Source organism: Stenella coeruleoalba, assembly GCF_951394435.1.
Source record: "Stenella coeruleoalba genome assembly, chromosome: 6".
NCBI classification, from domain to species: Eukaryota; Metazoa; Chordata; class Mammalia; order Artiodactyla; family Delphinidae; genus Stenella; species Stenella coeruleoalba.
In genome coordinates this window covers 34,415,076-34,437,458 of record NC_137151.1, presented here as the reverse complement: position 1 = coordinate 34,437,458, position 22,383 = coordinate 34,415,076, and the positions used below count along the sequence as shown (strand labels likewise).

General features: G+C 36.5%; 2 protein-coding genes across 10 annotated transcripts in view; one reads left to right on the top strand and one right to left on the bottom strand.

The window, feature by feature from the left end:
* RAB3GAP1 (RAB3 GTPase activating protein catalytic subunit 1) overlaps nucleotides 1–22,383 on the bottom strand; it is a 131,362-nt gene that overhangs the window by 9,648 nt on the left and 99,331 nt on the right. For all 4 annotated transcript variants that reach the window (XM_079924969.1, XM_079924970.1, XM_079924971.1 and 1 more), the window contains 6 exons: nucleotides 20,078–20,215; nucleotides 16,145–16,372; nucleotides 3,024–3,120; nucleotides 2,823–2,926; nucleotides 2,591–2,706; nucleotides 971–1,073 (listed from right to left, as the gene is read on the bottom strand). In XM_079924969.1, coding sequence (XP_079781095.1) covers nucleotides 971–1,073; nucleotides 2,591–2,706; nucleotides 2,823–2,926; nucleotides 3,024–3,120; nucleotides 16,145–16,372; nucleotides 20,078–20,215 — 786 coding nt within the window. The remainder of the gene's footprint in view (nucleotides 1–970; nucleotides 1,074–2,590; nucleotides 2,707–2,822; nucleotides 2,927–3,023; nucleotides 3,121–16,144; nucleotides 16,373–20,077; nucleotides 20,216–22,383) is intronic.
* Nucleotides 1–22,383, top strand: part of ZRANB3 (zinc finger RANBP2-type containing 3) — a 362,989-nt gene that overhangs the window by 299,315 nt on the left and 41,291 nt on the right. The window lies entirely within an intron of this gene.

The following is a 22,383-nucleotide window of genomic DNA, read 5'->3' as shown; positions in this document are numbered from 1 at the left end:
GGCTATGATTTTGAATATATTCAAATTCAATATATTCAAATTCATATATTCGATGCACTCCAGACCGACTCAAAGGAGATTATGAAGTTTTTATTCCATGTGTAAACCCACGAAAATTCTTTTTCTCATTTGACTGTGAGAATTATACCTTCAAAACTGGGCCATTCTAGTGTCATCACAGTGCTACATAAGGGGCACCCTGTGTTTAGTACACTTCAAAATACTTTTATCATAATCTTTAATATTAATGAGTCCTGATGTGAGAATCACCTACGGAATACCAGCACCTCTTAACCAGTAAACAAGATCAGTACAGAGAGAATCAACCCAAAGTATAACTAATACCATCCTCATAAAAATCCAAATCGTAACAGTTTTAGAATGTCAGAGGTACTATACGATTTTTAAAATTTTTATCAGTAGAGCTAATGACCCAGGGAAGTTTTCAAATTGAGCTTTCTTTCTGTGCTGAAGACTGTTTTCCATAGTCCTAAAAATCTGAATCTTGCTTTTCCTTCTTAGGAACCCTCTGAAGTTAGATCTCTTCACCATTGTAAGAATAGTTAGATTTACTAACTCCAAGCTAAGTTGTGAATCCAATGCAGTACATGGAGTTTAAAACTGGTAAAACTAAACTCTAATTTGAAAGTAGTAAACATTTTTTCCACAGCACAGCACTGGCCATTGCTAAACAAGTCCCTATCAGATTCGTTAACAAGGAATTTCAGGCCATTTTAACTTCTGAAATTTAGGTACTAAAATAAACTTATCATTTTATTTAAACATGTAAGAAAGCAGATGGATTTCAAAGACTAAAAAGTTACTGTTGAGAGTCATTATTTCTTCAGTGTTCGAATCCAATGCTGTTATTAGCAGCTGTAGAATCGGCCATGTGTGGGAATCAAAACAGTACCTTACTGAGCAGAGGCCTGGAGAGATCATGACACAGTCAATAAGGAATCTCACATACCCTCTGAGCATTCACAAACAGCTTGTGAATGATCCTGCCAGCGTGTCCTCTTCCTGCACCGACAACTAACACCTCAGGTTGCTCCAAAAGGCAACTCACAAACCTGGAAGAGAGAGGTAATGAAAGGATAGAAAACGAGCTGCTCAGTTCACACTGGGTCAATCCTCCCTGATTCATTTCGGGGACAAACCGTCAAAATGATACTGGCAAACCCTACACCAAGGCTGGAGTGGAAATTTTTTAACAGGACAGATCAACATTTGGAATTAAAATCGACTCAAATGACAATCTTACTGCTTTTCAACTGTTTTTGTAAATTTTTTTAAAAGCCCATCTCTGTCAAAGTGTAAGAAAAAATATTCAGTCTATTTCTTTCAGACTATAGAAGATGCTACACTAAATAAAAGATTTTTAAAAATATTTTTAACAACAACAACCATGTTTAATTTATACAGCAAAGCAATGGTCCTTATTTCTTATTTTTGTTCTTTTAAGGTGTATGAGTGAGTGTGAGTGTGAGTGTGTGTGTGTGCATGTGCTTAAAATACATGTTTTGCTGGGCAAAGTCTCAATTGTAAGCTGTGCCATTATGTGCTGGAAACACTCTACTTCCAAGTATATCACAGACAACGTATGGTGGAGCTAAGAGAGTCGAAGGCACAGAGCCACCAACTCTGCACCACCTGCTCACTAACTCATACTGCTATCTTAGAAACAATTCCTGTGATTAGAGCATATTCTTCTCATTTAAGAGGAAGGAATTTTCAAGAGCAAAGAAGGCTGGGCGAAAATTTCAACAAAAAATATAATATTCAAACAAGAACTTGTTAAAAGCTATAGCAAATGCCTTGTCATATAATATTAATTATTTATCATCAATAATGCCATTTCTCATGGAAAGACTGATGAAAATTTTAGTTATAACAAATTCAAGCTGCTCAAGTAGCTAATTTGGAAACACTTTATCACTTATTGAAACAACATCGTCCTTTCAAGTACCTCAGGCAAAAAATGGACAGGGACCCACAGTGACAGGATCCCTTCGAAATGGTCCAAATCTTGGAAGGAGGAAAAGACTGACCCAATCATTTGCCTCATCATGGAGAGGCCATCTGGTCACTCTTTCAAAACACATTCACAAAGCACAGAAGGTATGCACATTTGCTACCACAAATCTGGTTCAGAAGATTTAGTAACTCTTTAGTAAATCTTGTGTAAAAACTAGGAATATTCAGCAGAAATAGTTTCAGAACACCTCTGCCTGTACTTAAGGAACAGTGAGAGTGGAAAGCAAAGCTCTGGGGCCCTGCAAGTAACAAAGAGTAAACAGCCAGTTCCTCCACAGACAACTACTCCAAGAGCGAACAAGGACACTCCTAGAAAGACCTGGAAGCCTTCGTTCTAAAAGTGGGAGGAATGGAAACACGTGGCAAATACTCAAGAGATACAGGAGAGGTCAAATCCTATGATAAACAAATATTTCTCTGTCTCTAGCCAATGCTTGTTACAAAAAATAGAGGAACACTACAAAAGATTCTCAATATTTTACAAAAATTTTCTAAAGAGAGTGGTGGCTTTTCCTATTTGCAGATAAAAATGAGTTAATCAGATACCAATTACCTTTCAAGATCTTCCTTTTCCTCCTCTTGTTCACATTTCTCAGTTCCAAACTTGGCTTTCAGTGAGCGGGCTCTAGCAATTATAGCTTCTACATTAGTAATTTGATGGATGATTTCCTAACAGTGCGAAAGGGGAGAGGCATACATTGGAAGACAGCAAAAAGCCTTTAAAAAATGTATCTTTAAAATAATTATTGCCAACTGGGGAGAACACTTGGAAAGATCAGACTTACTTCCAATTTCTTGTCTTCTGGATTGGGGAAGTGCAAAACTTTACTGGAATGAGATATTATTTGCTTTATAATCTTCTTAACTGAAGAAATGTTTTCCAGACTTTCTATTTTTAAAAATATCAAAGCCATCGTTAGATAAGTTAGGCAAAATCTACTTTTATTTTGGAAATGAACTAATGACTAATCAAATAAGACATTTACCTTCCTCCTTTACCTTGAGTACAGCTGCATGAATTACACAAGGTAACAGGTGCCTAGCAAGGTCTGCAGGTTTCTGTACTGCCAGATAGTGCAGCACCTGAAGGAGACATGAAGTTAGATAACTGATCAATGCAGTTGTCAAAGAATAAAGCAGCCATTTATTGGGTCGGCCAAAAGGTTCGTTCACTTTTTTCCGTGAGATGGCTCTAGCAGCAACTTAGTTTTCTTTAACTTCATTCGAAATAATTTTGTTAGATCGTATGTGACAGCTATCTTATCAGTGTGCATTTAAAAAAAGACTTAGCACAATTGGTGGATTTTTGTGTAGCCATTTTAATATTGAAGATGGAAGAAAAAAGGCAACATTTTTGGCATATTATGCTTTATTATTTCAAGAAAGGTAAAAACGCAACTGAAATGCAAAAAAAAGATTTGTGCAGTGTATGGAGAAGTGCTGTGACTGATCAAACACGTCAAAAGTGGTTTGAGAAGTTTCGTGTTGGAGATTTCTTGTTAGATGATGCTCCACGCTCAGGAAGACCAGTTGAAGTTGATAGGGATCAAACTGAGACATTGAGAACAATCAACATTATACCACGCGGGAAATAGATGACATACTCAAAACATCCAAATCGAGCGTTGAAAATTTGCACCAGCTTGGTTATGTGATGTTTGGGTTCCACATAAGTTAAGCGAACAAAACCTTCTTGACCATATTTCTGCGTGCAATTCTCTACTTAAATGTAATGAAAACGTTCCGGGTTTGTTTTTGTTTGTTTGTTTATTTATTTATTTATGGCTGCATTTGGTCTTCGTTGCTGCACGCAGGCTTTCTCTACTTATGGCGAACGGGAGCTACTCTTCGTTGCGGTGCACGGGCTCTAGTTGTGGCACATGGGCTCAGTAGTTGTGGCTTGTCGGCTCAAGCGCAGGCTCAGCAGTCGTGGCACATGGGCTTAGTTGCTCCGTGACATGTGGGATCTTCCCAGACCAGGGCTCGAACCCATGTCCCCTGCACTGGCAGGCAGATTCTTAACCACTGCACCACCAGGGAAGTCCCAAACGTTCCATTTTTAAAACAGACTGTGATAGGCAATGAAACAATACGACAATGTGGAATGGAAGAAATCGTGGAGCAAGTGAAATGAACCACCACCAACCACAACAAAGGCTGGTCTTCATGCAAAGAAGGTGATGTTGTGTATATGGTGGGATTGGAAGGGAGTCCTCTATTATGAGCTCCTTCCAGAAAACCAAATGATTAATTCCAACAAATACTGCTCCCAATCAGACCAACTGAAAGCAGCACTCAATGAAAAGTATCCAGAATTAGTCAACAGTAAATGCATAATCTTCCATGAGGATAATGCAAGACCACATGTTTCTTTGATGATGAAACAAAAACAGTTACAGCTTGGCTGGGAAGTTCTGATTCACTGGTTGTATTCACCAGACATTGCACCTTTGGATTTCCATTTATCTCGGTCTTTACAAAATTCTCTAAATGGAAAAAATTTCAATTCCCTGAAAGACTGTAAAAGGCACCTGGAACAGTTCTTTGCTCAAAAAGATAAACCGAAGGCACTTTTTGGCCAACCCGATGAAAGAGTACCACTGAACTCACATCTGTAACAAGGGTAGAGATGAGCTCTCTTCTCTTCTCTTTTCTTAGTACCTACCGCTGCTCAGTCAGGTAAGTAGCTGCTACTCCCAAAAGTAAGAATAATGTTACTGAAATCATCTAAGAACTTCAGTCCTTAATAATGGTGAATACTCTCATAATTTTTTTTCCTACTTCCATATGTAATACATGCAGATTAGGAAAATACAAAGAAAATTAAAACCACCTGAAAATTATACCACCTAGAAATAATAATTGTTAGTGGTGGAGCATTTTCATTCCAGGATATTTTTAAGATTTTTGAATATACATAATATATTAAGTGAACTAATATTAAGTATGTAAAATACTGTTTTGTAACCTGCGTTCCTCAGTTAAGATTTCTAAACATTGCTAGTGACCTTCCTCTAAATTTTTTGGTTTTATTTTCTAAAATGGAAATTGTTTTATTATTTTTCTGATTAGAAAAGTATGTATAACATTTGGACCCTACCTTTAAGCTCTTAATTCAACAGCAGTAAAGACAAAAGAAATATAATCTCAAAATATGAGCCTGGCTGATAAATGCTCACAGATCTCAAAAGTACATAAGTAAATACAAAGAAGTATAATGCAAAAGTTCTCTAGAAATCCTACTTCCTAAGGAACAACAGTTTTGTTTTTCTTCTCAGACTTATTTCTATAAACACAAAGATACAGATGCATATACAATTTCTTAACAAAAACTCATACACAATTTCATAACTTGCTTTGCTCATTTAATGATTTATGGTTTAAAATTATTTGCCTTGGAGGGTTTTGCATTTTGAAACGTTTTTAAAATTTAAAAACTTTTTAAAAATACACATACCCAGAGTATTTTATAAATACAGAAAACACAAACACTCGTTTATACACCAACGAGCTTAAGAAACAGATCACCAGTACTTTCCAAGTCCCCCTTGTGCCCTCACTTCTTTCGTTTTTCTTCATAGCTGTCTCACATATGTACGTAGCCCTAAACAATGTGTTGCTTAGTTTTGTCTGGTTTTAATTCTTTGTATAAATGGATTGCTTCTGGTTATGCTCCTCAGTGACTTGTTTTTCATTCAGCATTATTTCTGAGATGCATAGATGTTAATACTGATACATGCTCTAGTCTACTCATTTTCACTGCTGTATTAAAATGCCCCCCCCCCATTTTTTGGCTATTAAAATAATGTTCCTGTCACATTATTTCATATGTTTGTGGTGCACATGTAGAGGAATTTCTTCAGGATATCTATCTAAAAATAGACAATGCCAAAATTATTATTTTTCAAATACTGAAGTCATATTCCAAATTATTTTACCAAGTATTTGAACAGATTTACATTCTTATATAGAGTAATAATATGAGCTCCCACTGTTGAACATCCTTGTTAACACTATTCCAAATGCTGTTTTCCTTAACTCACAGAAAAACAAATTTCCAAGAATACAAAGTATTTGTAAACCCTTTGCCTACATTGATTTGCTAACCTTTTACCTCATCTCTTTTATCACATGTATCTCTCCTCCTCTGTAGGTGCATAAAATATATACACACATACATTTTTTTCTGAATAATTTGAGATCAAGTTCCATATACGATATCCCTTTAACTCCAAGTATCTGTGTGTATTTCCTAAAATTAAGAATGTAGTTAAACTAAATTAACACTGATCAAATACTTTTAATCTAAGCTATTATCCTTAGTACAACTTTGTCAATTGACTGAATAATGTCTTTTATAACCTTTTCCCACCACCATACGGGATCCAGTTAAAGATCATGCATTGGCTTTAGTTATCACACCTCTCTAATCTCAATGAATCTGGAAGTTTTCCAGTCTGTCTTTTATAACACTGACATTTTGAGTATAGTCATCCTCCCTTTTTTGGTGAACTAAATTCCATACTTTATTTCTATTTCCTTAGTTTTAAGGAATTGAGATATAATTTACATACCATAAAATTCACCACTTTAAAATGTACATTTCAGTGGTTTTTAGCATATTTGCAAGGTTATGCAACTATCACCACTATCTAAGTCCAGAAAATTTTCATTACCCCAAAAAGAAACCCAGTGGCCAAAAGCAGTCACTACCCCCAATCCCCCAGCAACTACTAAACTAACTTTCCTTCGCCATGGACTTGCCTATTCTGGATAATCCATGTAAGTGGAACCATGTAATATGTGGCCTTCTGTTTCTGGCTTCTTTCACTCAGCATAATGCTTTCAAGGTTCATCTGTGTTACAACATATATCAGAACTCCATTTTTATGGCTGAGTTATATTCCATTGTATGGATATACAACATTTTGCTTATGTATTCATCAGTTGATAGACATTTGGATTAGTTTCACTTTGGGGCTATTATGAATAATGAAGCTCTCAATATTTGTGTACAAAGTTTCCTTAGTTTTTATCTAATGTCCGTTTCCTATTCCAGGATCCCATCCAGGATATCACATTATATTTAGTAGTAATGTTTCTAGGCTCCCCTTGGATGTGACAGTTTCTCAGACTTTCTTGTTTTTACTGGCCTTAGACAGTTTTGAGGAACTGTTTTGAGGAAACAGTTTTGAGGAAATACCAGAGACAGTCTGGTATTTTGTAAAAAGTCCCTCAATTATGACTTATTTGCTGTTTTTCTGATAATTAAACTGCAGTTATATGTTTTGGGGAGGAAGACCAAAGAGGTAGAGTGCCATTTTCATCGTATCATATCAAGATGTGACTTATTATCCCTGTTGTCACCCTTGCTCACCTGGCTAAGGTGGTGTTTGTCAGGTTTCTGCACTGTACAGCTACTCATTTCCCCTACGCTGCACACTGTACTATAGAAGGAAGTCACCGTGCACAGCCCACACTTATGGAGTGCAGAGGTATGCTCCATTTCCTTGATGGCAGAGTAGATTTAGAGTTCTTATGCATGGGAGATTTGTCTCTCCTCTCCAATTTATTCCATGATTTATTTTTATCACTATAGACTCAAGGATATTTATATTTTGATTATAATCCAATACTGTTTTATTTATTATTGCACAAATTGTTCCAGTGTTGGCCATTGGGTAATCTTTCAGTTGGTTCCTGTGTTTCTTTAATCTTCTCCCACAGTTGTGTGTATTTCTTTTTTTTTTAGCTCTTTTTAAAACACAGTGTTTCTCATTTGGGGTTTCTCTAATGTTTCCTCATTATTAGATGCAGATTATGCACTCTTGGACCAAACAGTACATAAGTGATGTTGGACTCTTCAGATTATCACATCTCAATGCAGACAATCTGCCCTTTATTGGTGATATTCATTTTAATCATTCAGTCAAGGTACTGTCCCATTTCTCCAGTGCATACTTATTATTTATTCCCTTGCAATTCAGAAGTATAATCTGTAAAGAGCCACTTTAAAACCATGCAAGTATGACACTCTTTACCCAGATTTCCACCTAGACTTAATATCTATTGATGATTCTTACCTGAACCAGTTACTATAAATATGGTTGTAAAATGAAGTTTCCAACTCCAACATATCCTCTATATTTATCATTCATTTTTGTGCTGAAATGCCCTCCCTTCTCTCCCATTTCTTTATTTATCTACATATTATCAATGTGGACCCATGGGTTATGATTTCTATCCAATGGTTTATAATTCATTACTGTCCTTATCTGGCACTCAAATTGTCCAGATTTGGCCAGTAAGAGCCCCTTCAACCTAGATACTTATGAAATGCCGCCATCTTTAAAAAGCACTTCCTTATTTTCTGGCAACACATGATCTTCCATACATCTTACACCTTCCCTGCCCCAATCCTGAAATCAGCCATTTCTCTGAAGAAAGCATGGTTCCTTTTAGTAAGGAATGTTCTAGAAATCAAAATATATGTGCTCACTGCTACCAGGATGTCACTGCTTCTAGATCCCTACAGAAGTGAGCTAGGAAATGTATGCTTATATATATACATATGTACATACCCACATACCTATCCGTATTTTAGAAACCTATGAGTCCATACCAATACCTCCAATTCCAATCACTGACACTGGGTCTTCTTTGCCTTCCTCAATTCCACGTTTGCATCTCACTTCCACAATGAGAATTCTGGCTCCCAATAATACCAAATTACTCATTTGCTCAAACAATAATCCATCTACAAGTTTCAGAATTGCTTACCCATATCACTATAAAAACAAACCTAGAAAGTACGAGTTTAAGATTTGTTTCCTGTGGTCTCCCGCCACCCACCACACCTGAGGGTATACAGTCAAACATATCTTTTGTCCATTAATTACCTGAATTAGATTTCTTCCTCCCACTCCATCCCCCTTTCAGTGTAGATGTTATTTGTTTGAAATACAGCTAGTTTATCTCAGCTTGCTTTCAGTCTTAGGTTATTTCCCCTCTTTCTATTCTTCTTGATTTAAGTTTTGAATGTAGACCATTACATTTTTCCAGAGTCAAATGTATACAGAAAGCACACTCTTTTCTAAGTGTAACCCCTGCCCCCCATATTCCTCCCACTCTATCCTTCCCTCCCCCTCCAAACCTTCTGGGTAACTAATTTCAGTGTTTTCTGGTTTATCCTTACTGAGTGTCTTTTTGTAAACATAAATAGATATGTTTTCTTAATTGACGCCCCCCCCCCCGTTTTTTTAAACATAAAATGAAGCTATACTCTTATACTTTATTTTTATACTCGTTTATACTTTACTATACTCCTTGATACTCTTTTATACTTTACTTTTATACACTTTTAATACTTCTCTCTTAAAAACATATCCTAGAAGCTGATTTCTATCAGTAAATAAAGGTTTTTCTCCTTTTTTCTTTTTTTTTTTTAAACCGCTACATAGTACTCAGTTATGTAGATGAACCACAGTTTATTCCACAAAGCTCCTAAGTTTGGGCATGTAGATAGTTTCCAGTATTTTTAATTACAAGTAATGCAGCAATGAATAACTTAATGCATCTGTATTTTTGTTCTGTTGAAAATATTAGGGTAAATTCCTAGAAATGGGATTGCTTCTAGGTTAAAAGGTAAATGCATATGTAAATTTTGTTAAATACTGCCAAATTCCCCTCCACAGGGGCTTGGACCATCTAGCCTCTTACCAGTACTGTATGAGAGGGCCTGGTGCCTCATGGTCTCACTATTTATCAAGCTTTTGAATTTTTGCCAATCTGATTGTGAGAAATGGTTATCTCAGTACAGTTTTAATTTGCATTTCTCTTATCATGAATGAAGTTGAACATCTTTTGATAGGTTTAAGGGTAATTATCCTTTTCATGGTGAGTTCTCTACTCATATCTCCTGACCATTTTTCTATAGTATTTGGCCCTTTATCTGCAATACATATTCTCCCAGTTTACAAATATTTCTCTCAGTTTATCATGTCTTTTGAATTTACTTTTCTTTTTGTCATGCAAGAGTTTTTTTTTTTAAACAAATTCTATCAATCATATTTTTAACTGCATCTCAGTTTTGACTCCTTTCTCTAAATTCAGGTTACAGAGGGATTCACCCATGTTTTCTTCTAGTGCTCCTACAAGCTTCATCTTCAGTCCATTCTTGTCTATGGTATATGAGAGAGAACTAATTTATCTTTTTCCAAAAGGTTATTGTTATCTCAAGACCATTTATTAAAAAGGCCATCTATACCCCAGTGATTGAGATGCCATCTTCATCATATACTAGATTTCCACATGTAGTTATGGACTTTTCCATTCTGTTTCACTGAGCTATTTATGCGCCAGTATCACATTATTTAAATAGTGAGGCTTTGTACTGTGCTTTAAAATTTGGTTGGGTTAGTTGCCACCCTTTCCCTCCCTTCCCCCATAGCTCTTTCTTTTCAACCTGTTCTTAGCTATTCCTGCCTGTGCTTTTGAAACAACAATTCACCCACTTAAAGTGTACAATTCAGTGGTTTTAGGTATATTTACAGAGTTGTACAACCAAAAACCACAATCAATTTTATAACATTTTCAGCACCCCAAAAAGAAATCCATTAACGTCTACTCTCCAAACCCCTGAGTGCTAACTTGCATTTTTATTTCTCCATATGAACTTTAGTACCAACTTGTCTGGCTCCATAATAAAGCCTTTTAGTGTTTTTATTGGGATTGCACTAAATTTATAAATTGATTTAGGTAGAACTGACCTTAATGATATTGAGACTTCCTAACCAGGAACAAGGGTTATCTTTCTATTTGTTCAACTGTGTTTTTCAGGAGCGTTTTGTTTTCTTTATTCAGATTTCAAGGATTTCTTGTTAAAGTTTATTCCCAAGTATTTTAATGGCTTTTTTTCTTCTTATAGTGAAAAGATAATGACATTTACATCTTCAGAATAGCTATTATTTGTGTACATGAGTGCTACTAGTTGTATATTAACTTTATATCCTGCTACCTTGCTGAATTCTTTTGCTTGAATTAGTTTTAACAATGATTCTTTAGATTTTTTCCAGTATACTGCCACATAATCTGCAAAGTTTTTTTCTTTTTAGCTCCTATGCCTCTGCTTCATAATGATACAATTTTCTTAGACTTGTTAATCCAGTCAATTATACTGTATAAACAGAGTTCCAAATAATCACCCTTGCATTCAATCAACATGTGTTATTTTCTTAAAGAGATAATAGAGTCTGTTCACTTAGCATTTTTGCATTCAATTTCTTATTACTGGTCTGTAACTTTTTTTTTGTATGCTGTCTCTATCAGGTTTAGGTACATTGTTATAGTTACTTCATAAAAAGACTCTGGAAAATTTCCTTCAATTACTATGCATTGAAACAATTTGTGCAGCAGTGGAACTACATGGTCTCTCTATTCCCCTGTGAAACCATCTAGGCCTGGTGCTTTTTTACAGGGTTATTCCTTGATAACTGTCTCTATTTCTTCTTTGGAAACTGGTCTGTTTATATATACTTTGTCTTTACTGGGGTCAGTTTTGGTATACTGCATTTTCCTAAAAAATCATCCATTTCATCTCAGTTTTCAAATTTTCAGTATGTTTAAAAAAATACTTCCTCTGAATCAATAGTCATTTGCCCTTTTCATCATTTATTTTCAATATGCATACTTTTTTCCCTTTCTTTTGTGATTAAGGTAGCTAACGGCTTATCTACTTTGATTTTTTTTTAAACCAGATTAATTTGATCTGTTTTTCTGTTCTCTACCTCACTGTTATCTGCATTTTATCTTTATGACTGCCCTTCCTTAATTTTCATCTGGTTTTACTTTGTTGTTCTTTTTCTAGGTTTTTGAGTTAGGAATTTATTAATCCAATAATTTTCATTCTTTTGCTTTTTTAAATAATTTTTTTAATAAATTTATTTTATTATTTATTTATTTATTTTTGGCTACATTGGGTCTTCGTTGCTGTGCGTGGGATTTCTCTAGTTGCAGCGTACAGGCTTCTCATTGTGGTGGCTTCTCTTGTTGCGGAGCACAGGCTCTAGGTGCACGGGCTTCAGTAATTGTGGCTCGCGGGCTCTAGAGCGCAGGCTCAGTAGTTGTGGCGCAGACTTAGTTGCTCCGCAGCATGTGGGATCTTCCCGGACCAGAGATTGAACCCGTGTCCCCTGCACCAGCAGGCGGATTCTTAACCACTGCACCACCTCTTTTGCTTTTTCTTGATGTAGGTATTTAGGGCTATGGATTTTCCTTTGATCGCTTCTTAAATATATCCTATAGGCTCTGTTAGGCAGTATTTTCATCATCATTATTTTTCAGGAATTCTATAGTTCCTCTTTGTATTTCCCCTTTCACCTAAGTGCTGTTTAAATTTCCAGTTGGAAGGCCTAGGGTTTTAAATTTTTAATTACTAGTTTTATTGCAGAGATCAGAGTATTGGTCTTATTGCCACTATGAAACCCACTGATGTTTTCTTTGTGCCCTAACATACTATCAGTTTTTTGTTTTTGTTTCTTTATATAAATTTTTTTTTCTTTCTTGGGGGCGCTGCATTGGGTCTTCGTTGCTGTGCACGGGCTTTCTCTAGTTGCAGTGAGCAGGGGCTACTCTTTGTTGTGGTGCATAGGCTTCTCACTGAGGTGGCTTCTCTTGTAGCGGAGCATGGGCTCTAGGTGCGCGGGCTTCAGTTGTTGTGGCCCACGGGCTCAGTAGTTGTGGCTCACGGGCTCTAGAGCTCAGGCTCAGTAGTTGTGGCGCACGGGCTTAGTTGCTCCGCGGCATGTGGTATCTTCCCAGACCAGGGCTTGAACCTGTGTCCCTTGCATTGGCAGGTGGATTCTTAACCACTGCGCCACCAGGGAAGTCCCTACTATCAGTTTTTGTGAATGTTCCATGTGTGCTTGAAAAGAAAGTACAGTTTCTATTATCAAGGTATAGTGTTTGAGATACATCTAAAAGATCAACCTTATTATCTTGTTTAGATCTTTTCTTAGTTTTGTTTACCTGTCTTGTATTGAGTGTGTTAAAAGTCCTGTTATTAGTGTGTTTTGATCTATTTCTTTTTGCATCTCCCATGGTTTCTGTTTTATACAAATGGTTACTGTGTTATCTAGTACATAAACATTAACAACTATATATCCTCATTGTGAAATATCACTTTTAGACTATAAAGCATCCTTGTGTATCTCATTTAATGCTTTTCTGCTTCAATTCTATTTTGTTTGGCATTAGGATTAAAACTCCTGCTTTCTTAATGTTTTCATTTACCTGGTAAATCTCTGTCCATTGTTTACTTTGTAGCCTTTCTGAAGGCTACAGGTTTAGGTACATTGTTATAGTTACTTCATAAAAAGAATAACAGAATGCCTTGTTGACAGCAGAGCTGGGTTTTATATGACTATCTTATACTGTAATTACTCTGCATGTGATATGATTTTTATTATGTGTGTTACTCTATTTGGTGTGTGTTCTTTGCTTCTGAATAATTTTTCCATTGTACTTAAGAAGGTTTATATTTTTATTCTAGTATATAACCTTGTATTAATACCTTTTATGCTGCCCTTAATTCACTTATATCTTTTATCTATTTTATGAACTGGTCTGATAATTTTAAATGGTATCCTTTGCTTACCACTTATTATCTATGTAACAGTCAATGATTTCATTCTACTTTCCTCCTTCTCTCTTTTTCCATCCCAACTTTTATAGCTGCATTCTCTCTACTTTGCCCTAATATACAGTTTTTACATATTCTTCTTCTACCCATGTCCCCATCTAGTTTTAGTCTTAGCTCTAAAATTAAATAAATGAAATGCTCACCCATAAGCCCTTTGCCAAAATTTCCCTAGTCATCTCTTGGTTGGGTAAGTTCATCCTCCTGTACTATATTGTTCAATAAGGCAGCCACTAGCCAAATGCAGCCATTTAGAAATCCAGTTCCTATGTTATACAAGCCACATTTCAAGTGCTCATTAAAGCCACATATGGCCAGGGGCTACCATTTTGGATAGCATAGCTATAACCATTCTGAACACTGCAGGAAGTTCTATTGGACTGGGGCAGCTGTAGTGGACTCCTCAGGAAGGGCACACGTATACAGTTATTTGGGCAAAAACTCAGAGAAAACATTTTTTATAGCCTTTACTACCTGGACATCTTGGTGGAATGTAAAATCTTTAGTGTGTATTTTTTCCTTATACTTCTTGAAAACTGCTCCACACTGCCCTGCTGTTGAGAAATCTGACAACTATCTCATTCTCTTTCCCTTGTAAATTATTTTCATGTTTTTGCCTGCAGGGTCTGAGTTTCTTATTTTTGTTTTTTAAATATTTAAGGTCTAGTAGTATTACAGTGACATAATTTGGAGTTCACTACTCCTAGTCAACTTTCCCCTGTACCCAGTGAGCCCTTTCAATGTGTAAATTTGGGTTTTCTTTCATAACCAGAAAGTTTTTCTTAAATAGCAGTTTTAAGTATTAGTTCTGTTCTAGTGCTTTGATTTTTCTGCTTCAAGGACTCTGATAAAATGAGTATTATTCCTACTTTTCCTATCTTTCATTTTTACTATTTTCTCCCCAGTCCCTTTACTCCTTTATCTCATTTTCTTTCTCTTGGCTGTTTTGCTGCTTTTCCTCAATGCCTTTTATTAAATTTAAATATGAACCTATTCTTCTGTGGGTGCCATGTAATTTAGTCGTTGTTTTTGATATGGTTGTCTTTTTCTTATACTTCTGTCCTGAGTTAAATCAACAGTAGTTTCATTTCTTTGTGGGGTTTTGGATTCATTTGTGCTCTTGTTTTTAGTATTTCTAATTAAACATGATTTCTCATATCCCCCATGCTTGTTTAAGAATATTTGACTCAGTTTGGACTGTTATGTTACAATTTTCTTCTGCTTTGTGGTCAGTTTTCTGGGAAATGTTTTTATTAGCTGAAATGATCCAATTTGTGCTTTCTGTTTTTTATAGTAGTTTTATATAGATGTGGTCTGCTCTTTACTATTATTGGTCATGTCACAGTTCAAAAGTGCCCTCTTCTGCATAATTTCTTTAATGGATGGCAGGAGATGAGGGAGGTTGATATGTCTTATTTCTCTTTCATTCCTACAGAATCTTTAATCTTCCCCTTGTTTCCTTCATTCCCATCAATGCTTTATCTCTAAGGGGTATATCATTCCTACTTATCTACCTGGTTCTTCCTAAGGCAGAGTCTCTCTGAATGTCCACTTCTGGTCCTGCTTACTGTCAAGCCACTTCCCTGTAGCCAGTGCTGTTAACTCTCAAGCCCTACCTGTGTTGAGTATTTTGACACTTAGTGTTAGGAGCAGTCTTTCTGGAGTGACTGGGCTGCATTTAAGTCTTCTGTATCCCTCAGCATTTCTTCTTAAGATTCCCTGTCCATACTCTCTACACCCACAGGCTTACAACGGTGGGAAATCCACTGGAATCTGGCTTATTTCTCTACTTACTTAGTTAATTCAAAGATCACTGTAATCTCTAACTGTAGTAATGCCGACAGCATGGATTTCTGTACTCTACTTAATTTCATTGGGTTTTTTGGGAGTTGGGTGGGTGGAAGGGTATGTGGGACAACTTGATATCAGGTGGCTGCCAATATTCTCCAGAACTCCAATGTTTTTTTAATAATTGCAAAGTAGTCTACTAAATGATATATCATAATTTATTAAACAAAGCCTTATTTTTGGAAATGTTGGCTGTTATCTACTTTTTCACTATGAAACTTTTTGAACATCATTCTTGAACACTGATCTTTATGTATCTCTCATTATTCCTTTAATACATTTTTTTGGCAGTAGAACTGCTAAGTCAAAAGACATGATCATTTTTAAGGCTTTTGACATATGCTGTGAGATGGTCCAATGGTAAACATTCTATGTAAAATATGCATGTCTTATCCTTTGGACTACCTGTAACCAGTTCTAAAATCTTAAATGTGAATATTCAATATGTAAAAGGTTCATTACATTTCAATGCTTTGCTTCTCAAGTATGTCCAAAGCTTTCATATCTATCATAAATTTTAAAATACTAGAACAACAATTAGCAGTATACTCAAACATCAGTTACCTTTTCTGCTTCCCGTGTATCATCAAAGAGTCTCCTTTGCCTTCTAGCGGGAATTGGCTTAGCTGTTTCCCAGGCTTCTACCCACATATTGCTTGGAATCTTCATTCGGGCGCTCAGTTCTCCTTTCAGAACCATGTTGCCCTTTTCATCAATCACTTCCTCTTCAATGTAATCCCGGGGTGAGTACCACCTCACAAAATCTTCCAGAAAACAACCTGGATTAGCTGCCTAAAACAGACAAAAAATTCAGCAGAATCAAATAAAAATCAACAGTTATTGATAAACCTGTTTTCAAAAATCATACTTTCACTTTCACAAAAAGACCAATCTTTACAAAATCTAGTATGTGACTTGAGTTACAATGTCACCTTTAAATCAGGTCAGATGTTAAAGCACCAAAAGTACTTTATTTTTGCTGCCCCCATTTTAAAGAAAAAGAAAACGTTTTCATTTGATGAATTTGGAAATAAAAATTTCATGTAAAGTGAAAATAAATCTCAGACTATAAGTTATATAATTTAAAATTATAGTATAATAACTACTCAATACTTAGAAAAGTATCAATAAGCTCAAGTCAAGTAAATTAAATAATACACAATATGATCAGAATAATAACCCAATGATGGAAAAGTTCTGCTCTTTTTTTCCTCGATAAGTCAATACTGATACTGCAATAAATATCAGCTAACCTCAAAAATGTTCTATTCAACCATCAAATTCTCATGCTTTATATAACAAGTTACCATTACATAAACTGCTTTTGTGACATTAAGGAATTGGAATTAAAATGTGCTTTTGTGCCACTAAGGAATTGGAATTAAAATCACTGTTTTTCAGGTTTCTGAAACCAAACTAATTAAAGTTTTATTTAGTGGATAATTCCATAGAATTAACAATGATGCATGCCAAAATCCTTTAAGTACTTCTACATTTAAGCCTGAAAAAAAAGGGAGAGGCTTTTACAGTGTTAGTGGTAAGGCATGGAGGTCTTTTTGCCAGTGCCCAGTAATATATTAGTAGAGTATTAAGGATGGGCATATATATCATCCCCTTAATATTCAAAAGATATGTGTACACATGTTAAACACATACCTTTTTGGTTGTAATTCTCTACCACAACATATTCATCCTGCTATGAGTACTATATTTAATTGCCTGAAACAGTAAGTGATGTAAGCATTACTAAAAAGTGTTAAGCATTATGGTCATTTTCTTTCTTTTTAAATTAAATTAACCTCACACCAAAATGAAAACCAACATGATGAGAATGGTTAGTCTTAAATTTGAAGAGCAAAACTACCAACTTCTCCTTATTGAGCTTACTGGCTGCCAGTATAATCATCCCCACCAATATTAGGAAATCCCCAAAGGGATGAGAAATCAGGAGGGTTCTTAACTGACAGCCAACAACATAAACTTCTAAGGGCTATAGCATCACAGCAACAAAAAACTGCTGTGAACTGCAATGGGTCAAGATTACTGCATGATTCAGGATTCATGTACTAAGACTGGATATTAACCAGGCAACACCACACCCTCATGAAAACATCTCAGGAAACTAGAGAGATAGGCCTTGAGTGAAGAGAATGAACCTGAAAAAGAAAACAAGACTGAACTCTTGTACTACAGAATGGGTTAAAGAAAGGCAGTTCACACCAGAATTCTTCCTTCTGGTTGTCTTTATTATACCAGACAGAACATAGCGCTACTAAGAGAGGCTCAAGACTCACTTCAGCTATGGCTGATCTTCTTTCTACTCTTACAGGTATATACTCCAAGGGCATGCTCGAGAACAGGCCCTGTCCTTCTGGAACTGTGCAGTGTAGGTGCCTCATGTACCTATCAGCATTTATGCAAAGCTCTGGGGACTCTCCCATGGCCCCTAATACCAAGTCATCCCTATACAAAAAGGGAAAGGCAACCATACCTATTTTAGCATGACTATGTATTTCCTTAAATATATTATCTGATTCCCACATATGGGCAGATGTGTAAGTTGGTTATTTGTCATATAATCTATTTTCTGGTTAAAACAATGTTATTGAAGAGATTTTTACATTACCCAGGTTAGTCCAAAAGAGTCTAACGAACCACAGTTTTGCTGAAGCACCGTGTTAAAGGAATTATATAGCACCTTGAGGAGCAAAGGTTTCTATGGGGAAAAGCTTTTACAGCTCCAATTTGGAATTTCCTCCTGTACATGCTTCTACAAGGACACTGCAGCAGAAGAGGGACAGATGAATATGAAGGCAGCTAAAGGTCAGGTAAAAAAAATAGCTGCTATGGAGGCCAGTACTTCCTACTGTGCACACACACCCTAAGCCAATTCCCTCCTCTAACTTTTTGATTTAACACATACCCTGAGAGCCAATTGGCTTCTCTTTATCCACTGTACCAACTATCTGCTTTAAAACACATCTCTTTTTCTTGCCTCACAGCAGAATAGAACTCAAAGATTTTCTGTATCTTTCTAATCTCTATGGAAAACATGCAGCTCTTGAGAGGTTTACTGAAGATTTCTTCTTTTAGGAAAGATGGGGGAAACAAGCAGGGAATAAAAAGACTCCCTTTTATTGTCACTCTCTGCTAGCAGGGAAGATGAAAGTAGCATAGGTTTTCACGGGGTGTTTATGTTGAAATATCAAACTCAGGCTGGCCTACCTAGCACAAAAACAGGACTGAGTAGGAGCTGTGGAATGAAAAAATGGAGGCCATCACAGGTAGCAGTAGGTTAAGGAAGAAAGTCTGGGCATGGGAGACAGTTCAGAGTATCAATAATAGGAAAAGGAAGGCCTGTGGCCCACTGAGCTACCCATTTTTTTTTTTTTAATGTACATGGATTTGCCTCTGCTTTCAAAAATAAATGATCCAGAAAGACTTTCTTCATCACTTGGTTTTTAAATTAATAAGCTAAGTGTAACCATTCTCTGAATCCTTTGTGTTCTAGATACAGGCCTGTATCTAAGCCTAAAATATTCTTCTCCAGGTAGCAAATGCCTATTCATCCTAAACTGTGATGCTTCTGCAAAAATTTTCCATGACCTCCACTCAGTACAGTCACCTTTTTGACCTTGCTCTCCTAAGAGAACTCATCACATAGTAATTATTTACATATCTCCTCCCACAACCTCAATATACTGTAACTGAGGATAAACATTGTACTTCTTAATTACCTAATCACAGTGTCTGTCACAAAGCAGGTAACCAAAGGTTTGCTGAATGAAGCAGCCTATGTTAAATCCTAAGGATTTCTAAAAACCTTGCATTAAATTGACTGAACATACCTAAAGGAAGAAAACTTCCCAATCCTCATATAGAAATGATTCAGTTCTCAACTTCCAACCATTATTCAAAGATTATTCTTTTCAGACTTCCCTGGTGATGCAGTGGTTAAGAATCCGCCTGCCAATGCAGGGGACACGGGTTTGAGCCCTGGTCTGGGAAGATCCCACATGCTGTAGAGCAACTAAGCCCGGGCACCACAACTACTGAGCCTGCGCTCTAGATCCCGCACGCCACAACTACTAAAGCCCACATGCCTAGAGCCCGTGCTCTGCCACAAGAGAAGCCACCGCAATGAGAAGCCCATGCACCACATCAAAGAGTAGCCCCCACTCACAGCAACCAGAGAAAGCCCACGTGTAGCAACGAAGACCCAACCAATGCAGCCAAAAATAAATAAAATAAATTTATTTTAAAAATATAGAATCATTTTTTTAAAAAAGATTGTTCTTTTCTTTTTTAAACTCAAGAAGCAAGTTTGACTATGACCTTTAGGGGATGGAGGTAGGGTGTTGTAACTACAAATGAAATTTAAACATTTAATAAAAAAAAAAGACATGCAGGCCTTTACACCACTTTACAGAGTGACTTTCACAGCTTCATCCCAGAATAGCTCAAAATAGACTCCCGAGCTCTGATAACGTGACCCACCTTAAAAGACTCCATGTCTGAGAGCAGACAGGCACTCTGCATGCGTGCTCGGAGGTGAGCCCCTTCTGCCGATGTACCCAATTTAGCTAGAACCTCCGACTGCTCTTCTAGCAGATCTTCTGTCATAGGTGCTGGTTCCTGCGAAGCACAAAAGGACAAAGCTCGTGAATAGCTTTTTTTAGAGAAAGCAGAACTATAAAAATAGAACAAAGACAACAATTATTTCAGCTATAGCAGTCACAAGATATGTATTTAAAAAAATTCAGAGAAATTTGCAAGTTTTCTGGAACCTACATGAAAAAGTAACAAGAAGAATAAGTATGACTGTCAGTGCACTGCCCCCCACCCCGCCCCGCCAGCCAACAGATAAGATTTTCATGTTTCCTTGACCATAGCTAAGAGAGGAACTGGATGCACTGAACATCTTCCTGCCTATTAATGATAAAGAAATGAAGTCCTAAGATATTTTTATGAATGCCATTATTAGTTGCAACAAGGTTTTTATTATACCTAGTAAGAGAAGAAAACTGAAAAGAATTGAACCCCAAATAACTATATTTTATGTTGGAGGAGTAGCTTTGAGTTTATGTTCCAAACACATTCAAATTACCAATTCCCACAAGAAGTTGTTTTTTACTTTGGGGAATCAGAGACATTATATATTTTAATGGTAACCCCAAATAAAACAGCAGCTAAGGCAAATCTAAAGGAAAATACAACTGTAGAATCATTAAGAGAGAGACAGAAAACATTTCAAAACTGTTCAGGGGGGCTTAGGAAAGTTCTCTGAGAATTGATTCCATTAGATTTTATATTTGAAATATGAAGAACTCAACAACCCAGAGACTAACCAAACAAATCTTGCGTGCTTTGTTGTTAAAGCCAGAAAAACATGAACTCCTTTATTCCTAAATAGGATAAGACCTAGCAGAAGTAAGTGTCTTGTCAATAAATAGATTCCTTCTAGATTTCAGGAGCTTACTATAAAAGCAAGTTTTCTTAGCCTCAGTACTACTGACAGTTTAGACTGGATACTGTCGTGGTGCCTGTTCTATGCATTGTAGGATGTTTAGCAGCATATCTCTGGCCTCTGCCCACTACTGCCTGTAGTACCACTCCACCTCATGACAATCAAAAATGTTTCCAGACCTTGCCAAATACCCCTGGGAGGCAAAACACACTCCCCAGTTGAGAACCACTTCCACAGAGATAAATAATTTTTGCAGATATCTGTCAGAAATAAAGTAGAAGCATGGTAAAGGTATGGCATTCAAAACACAGCAACAAACAAAAGAAAGTAACTTTTTTCTTATATCATTCTCATTTTTGAAACAAACCTACAAGGGCACTTACAAACAGTGCTGGAGAGAATATAAATCTTCCCAGACAACAATCTGGAAATCAATACATGGCAAGCATTTATGATCATGCCCTCTGACCCAAGAATTCCACTTCTAGAAATATCACTGTAGTATTATCTATAACAGTGTGAAAATTGGAAAGAATCTGAATGTACAATAACGGAAATGGTTTGATATAGGAAAAAATGGGGAGGAACTACTTTAACAGTTTATCTCTGGATTATGGAAATACGAGCTTTTGTTTTGCTTTCTCTACAATGAACATGCACACTTTCAAAGTCTCACCCTGATACTTGGGGTTGAATAATAATTGGTAAGACAGTATGACAGACCGGTTAAGAGTTTGGGCTCTAGAAACAACATGCCTGTATTTGAATCCCAGCTGTATAACCTTGGGCAATTACTCCAGCTTTATGTGACTCACTGTTGTGAAGAACAGATCCTGGCACAAGCTCAATAAACACTTGCAATTAGAGACAAAATACTTAGGCTGTATTTTAAGTTTTTTACTCTACTTTCCCTATGATATCAAAATTCCTCAGATTCAAAAATAACATGAATCTCCAATGAAGCAGTATACTCAGGAGCAGAGGCCCTCATTATTTCCATTAAAAAGGAACTCCTTTTCATTGTCCTTTAGCCTCCTGAGGGAAGGGAGGAGATACTGAAAGGATACTGACTACCCCTCCCACCTGGGAACTCTGGCCAACTGTAAGTGAAAAACTTGATCAAGAGGAATACAAGCAGCAAAGAGCATGAGGGCCACACATTCTTATATGTACCATTTCTGAATATGCCCAAAGCTTTCTCATACACATGATCTCATCGCTAATCACTGAGAAGTCATCAGTGCATTTTACATGTGGTGAAACCGAATGCAGAGACAGCATCTTGCCCAACATCATCGAAGTGGCAAACTCTCAAGTGGCAAACTGAAGGGAGAAT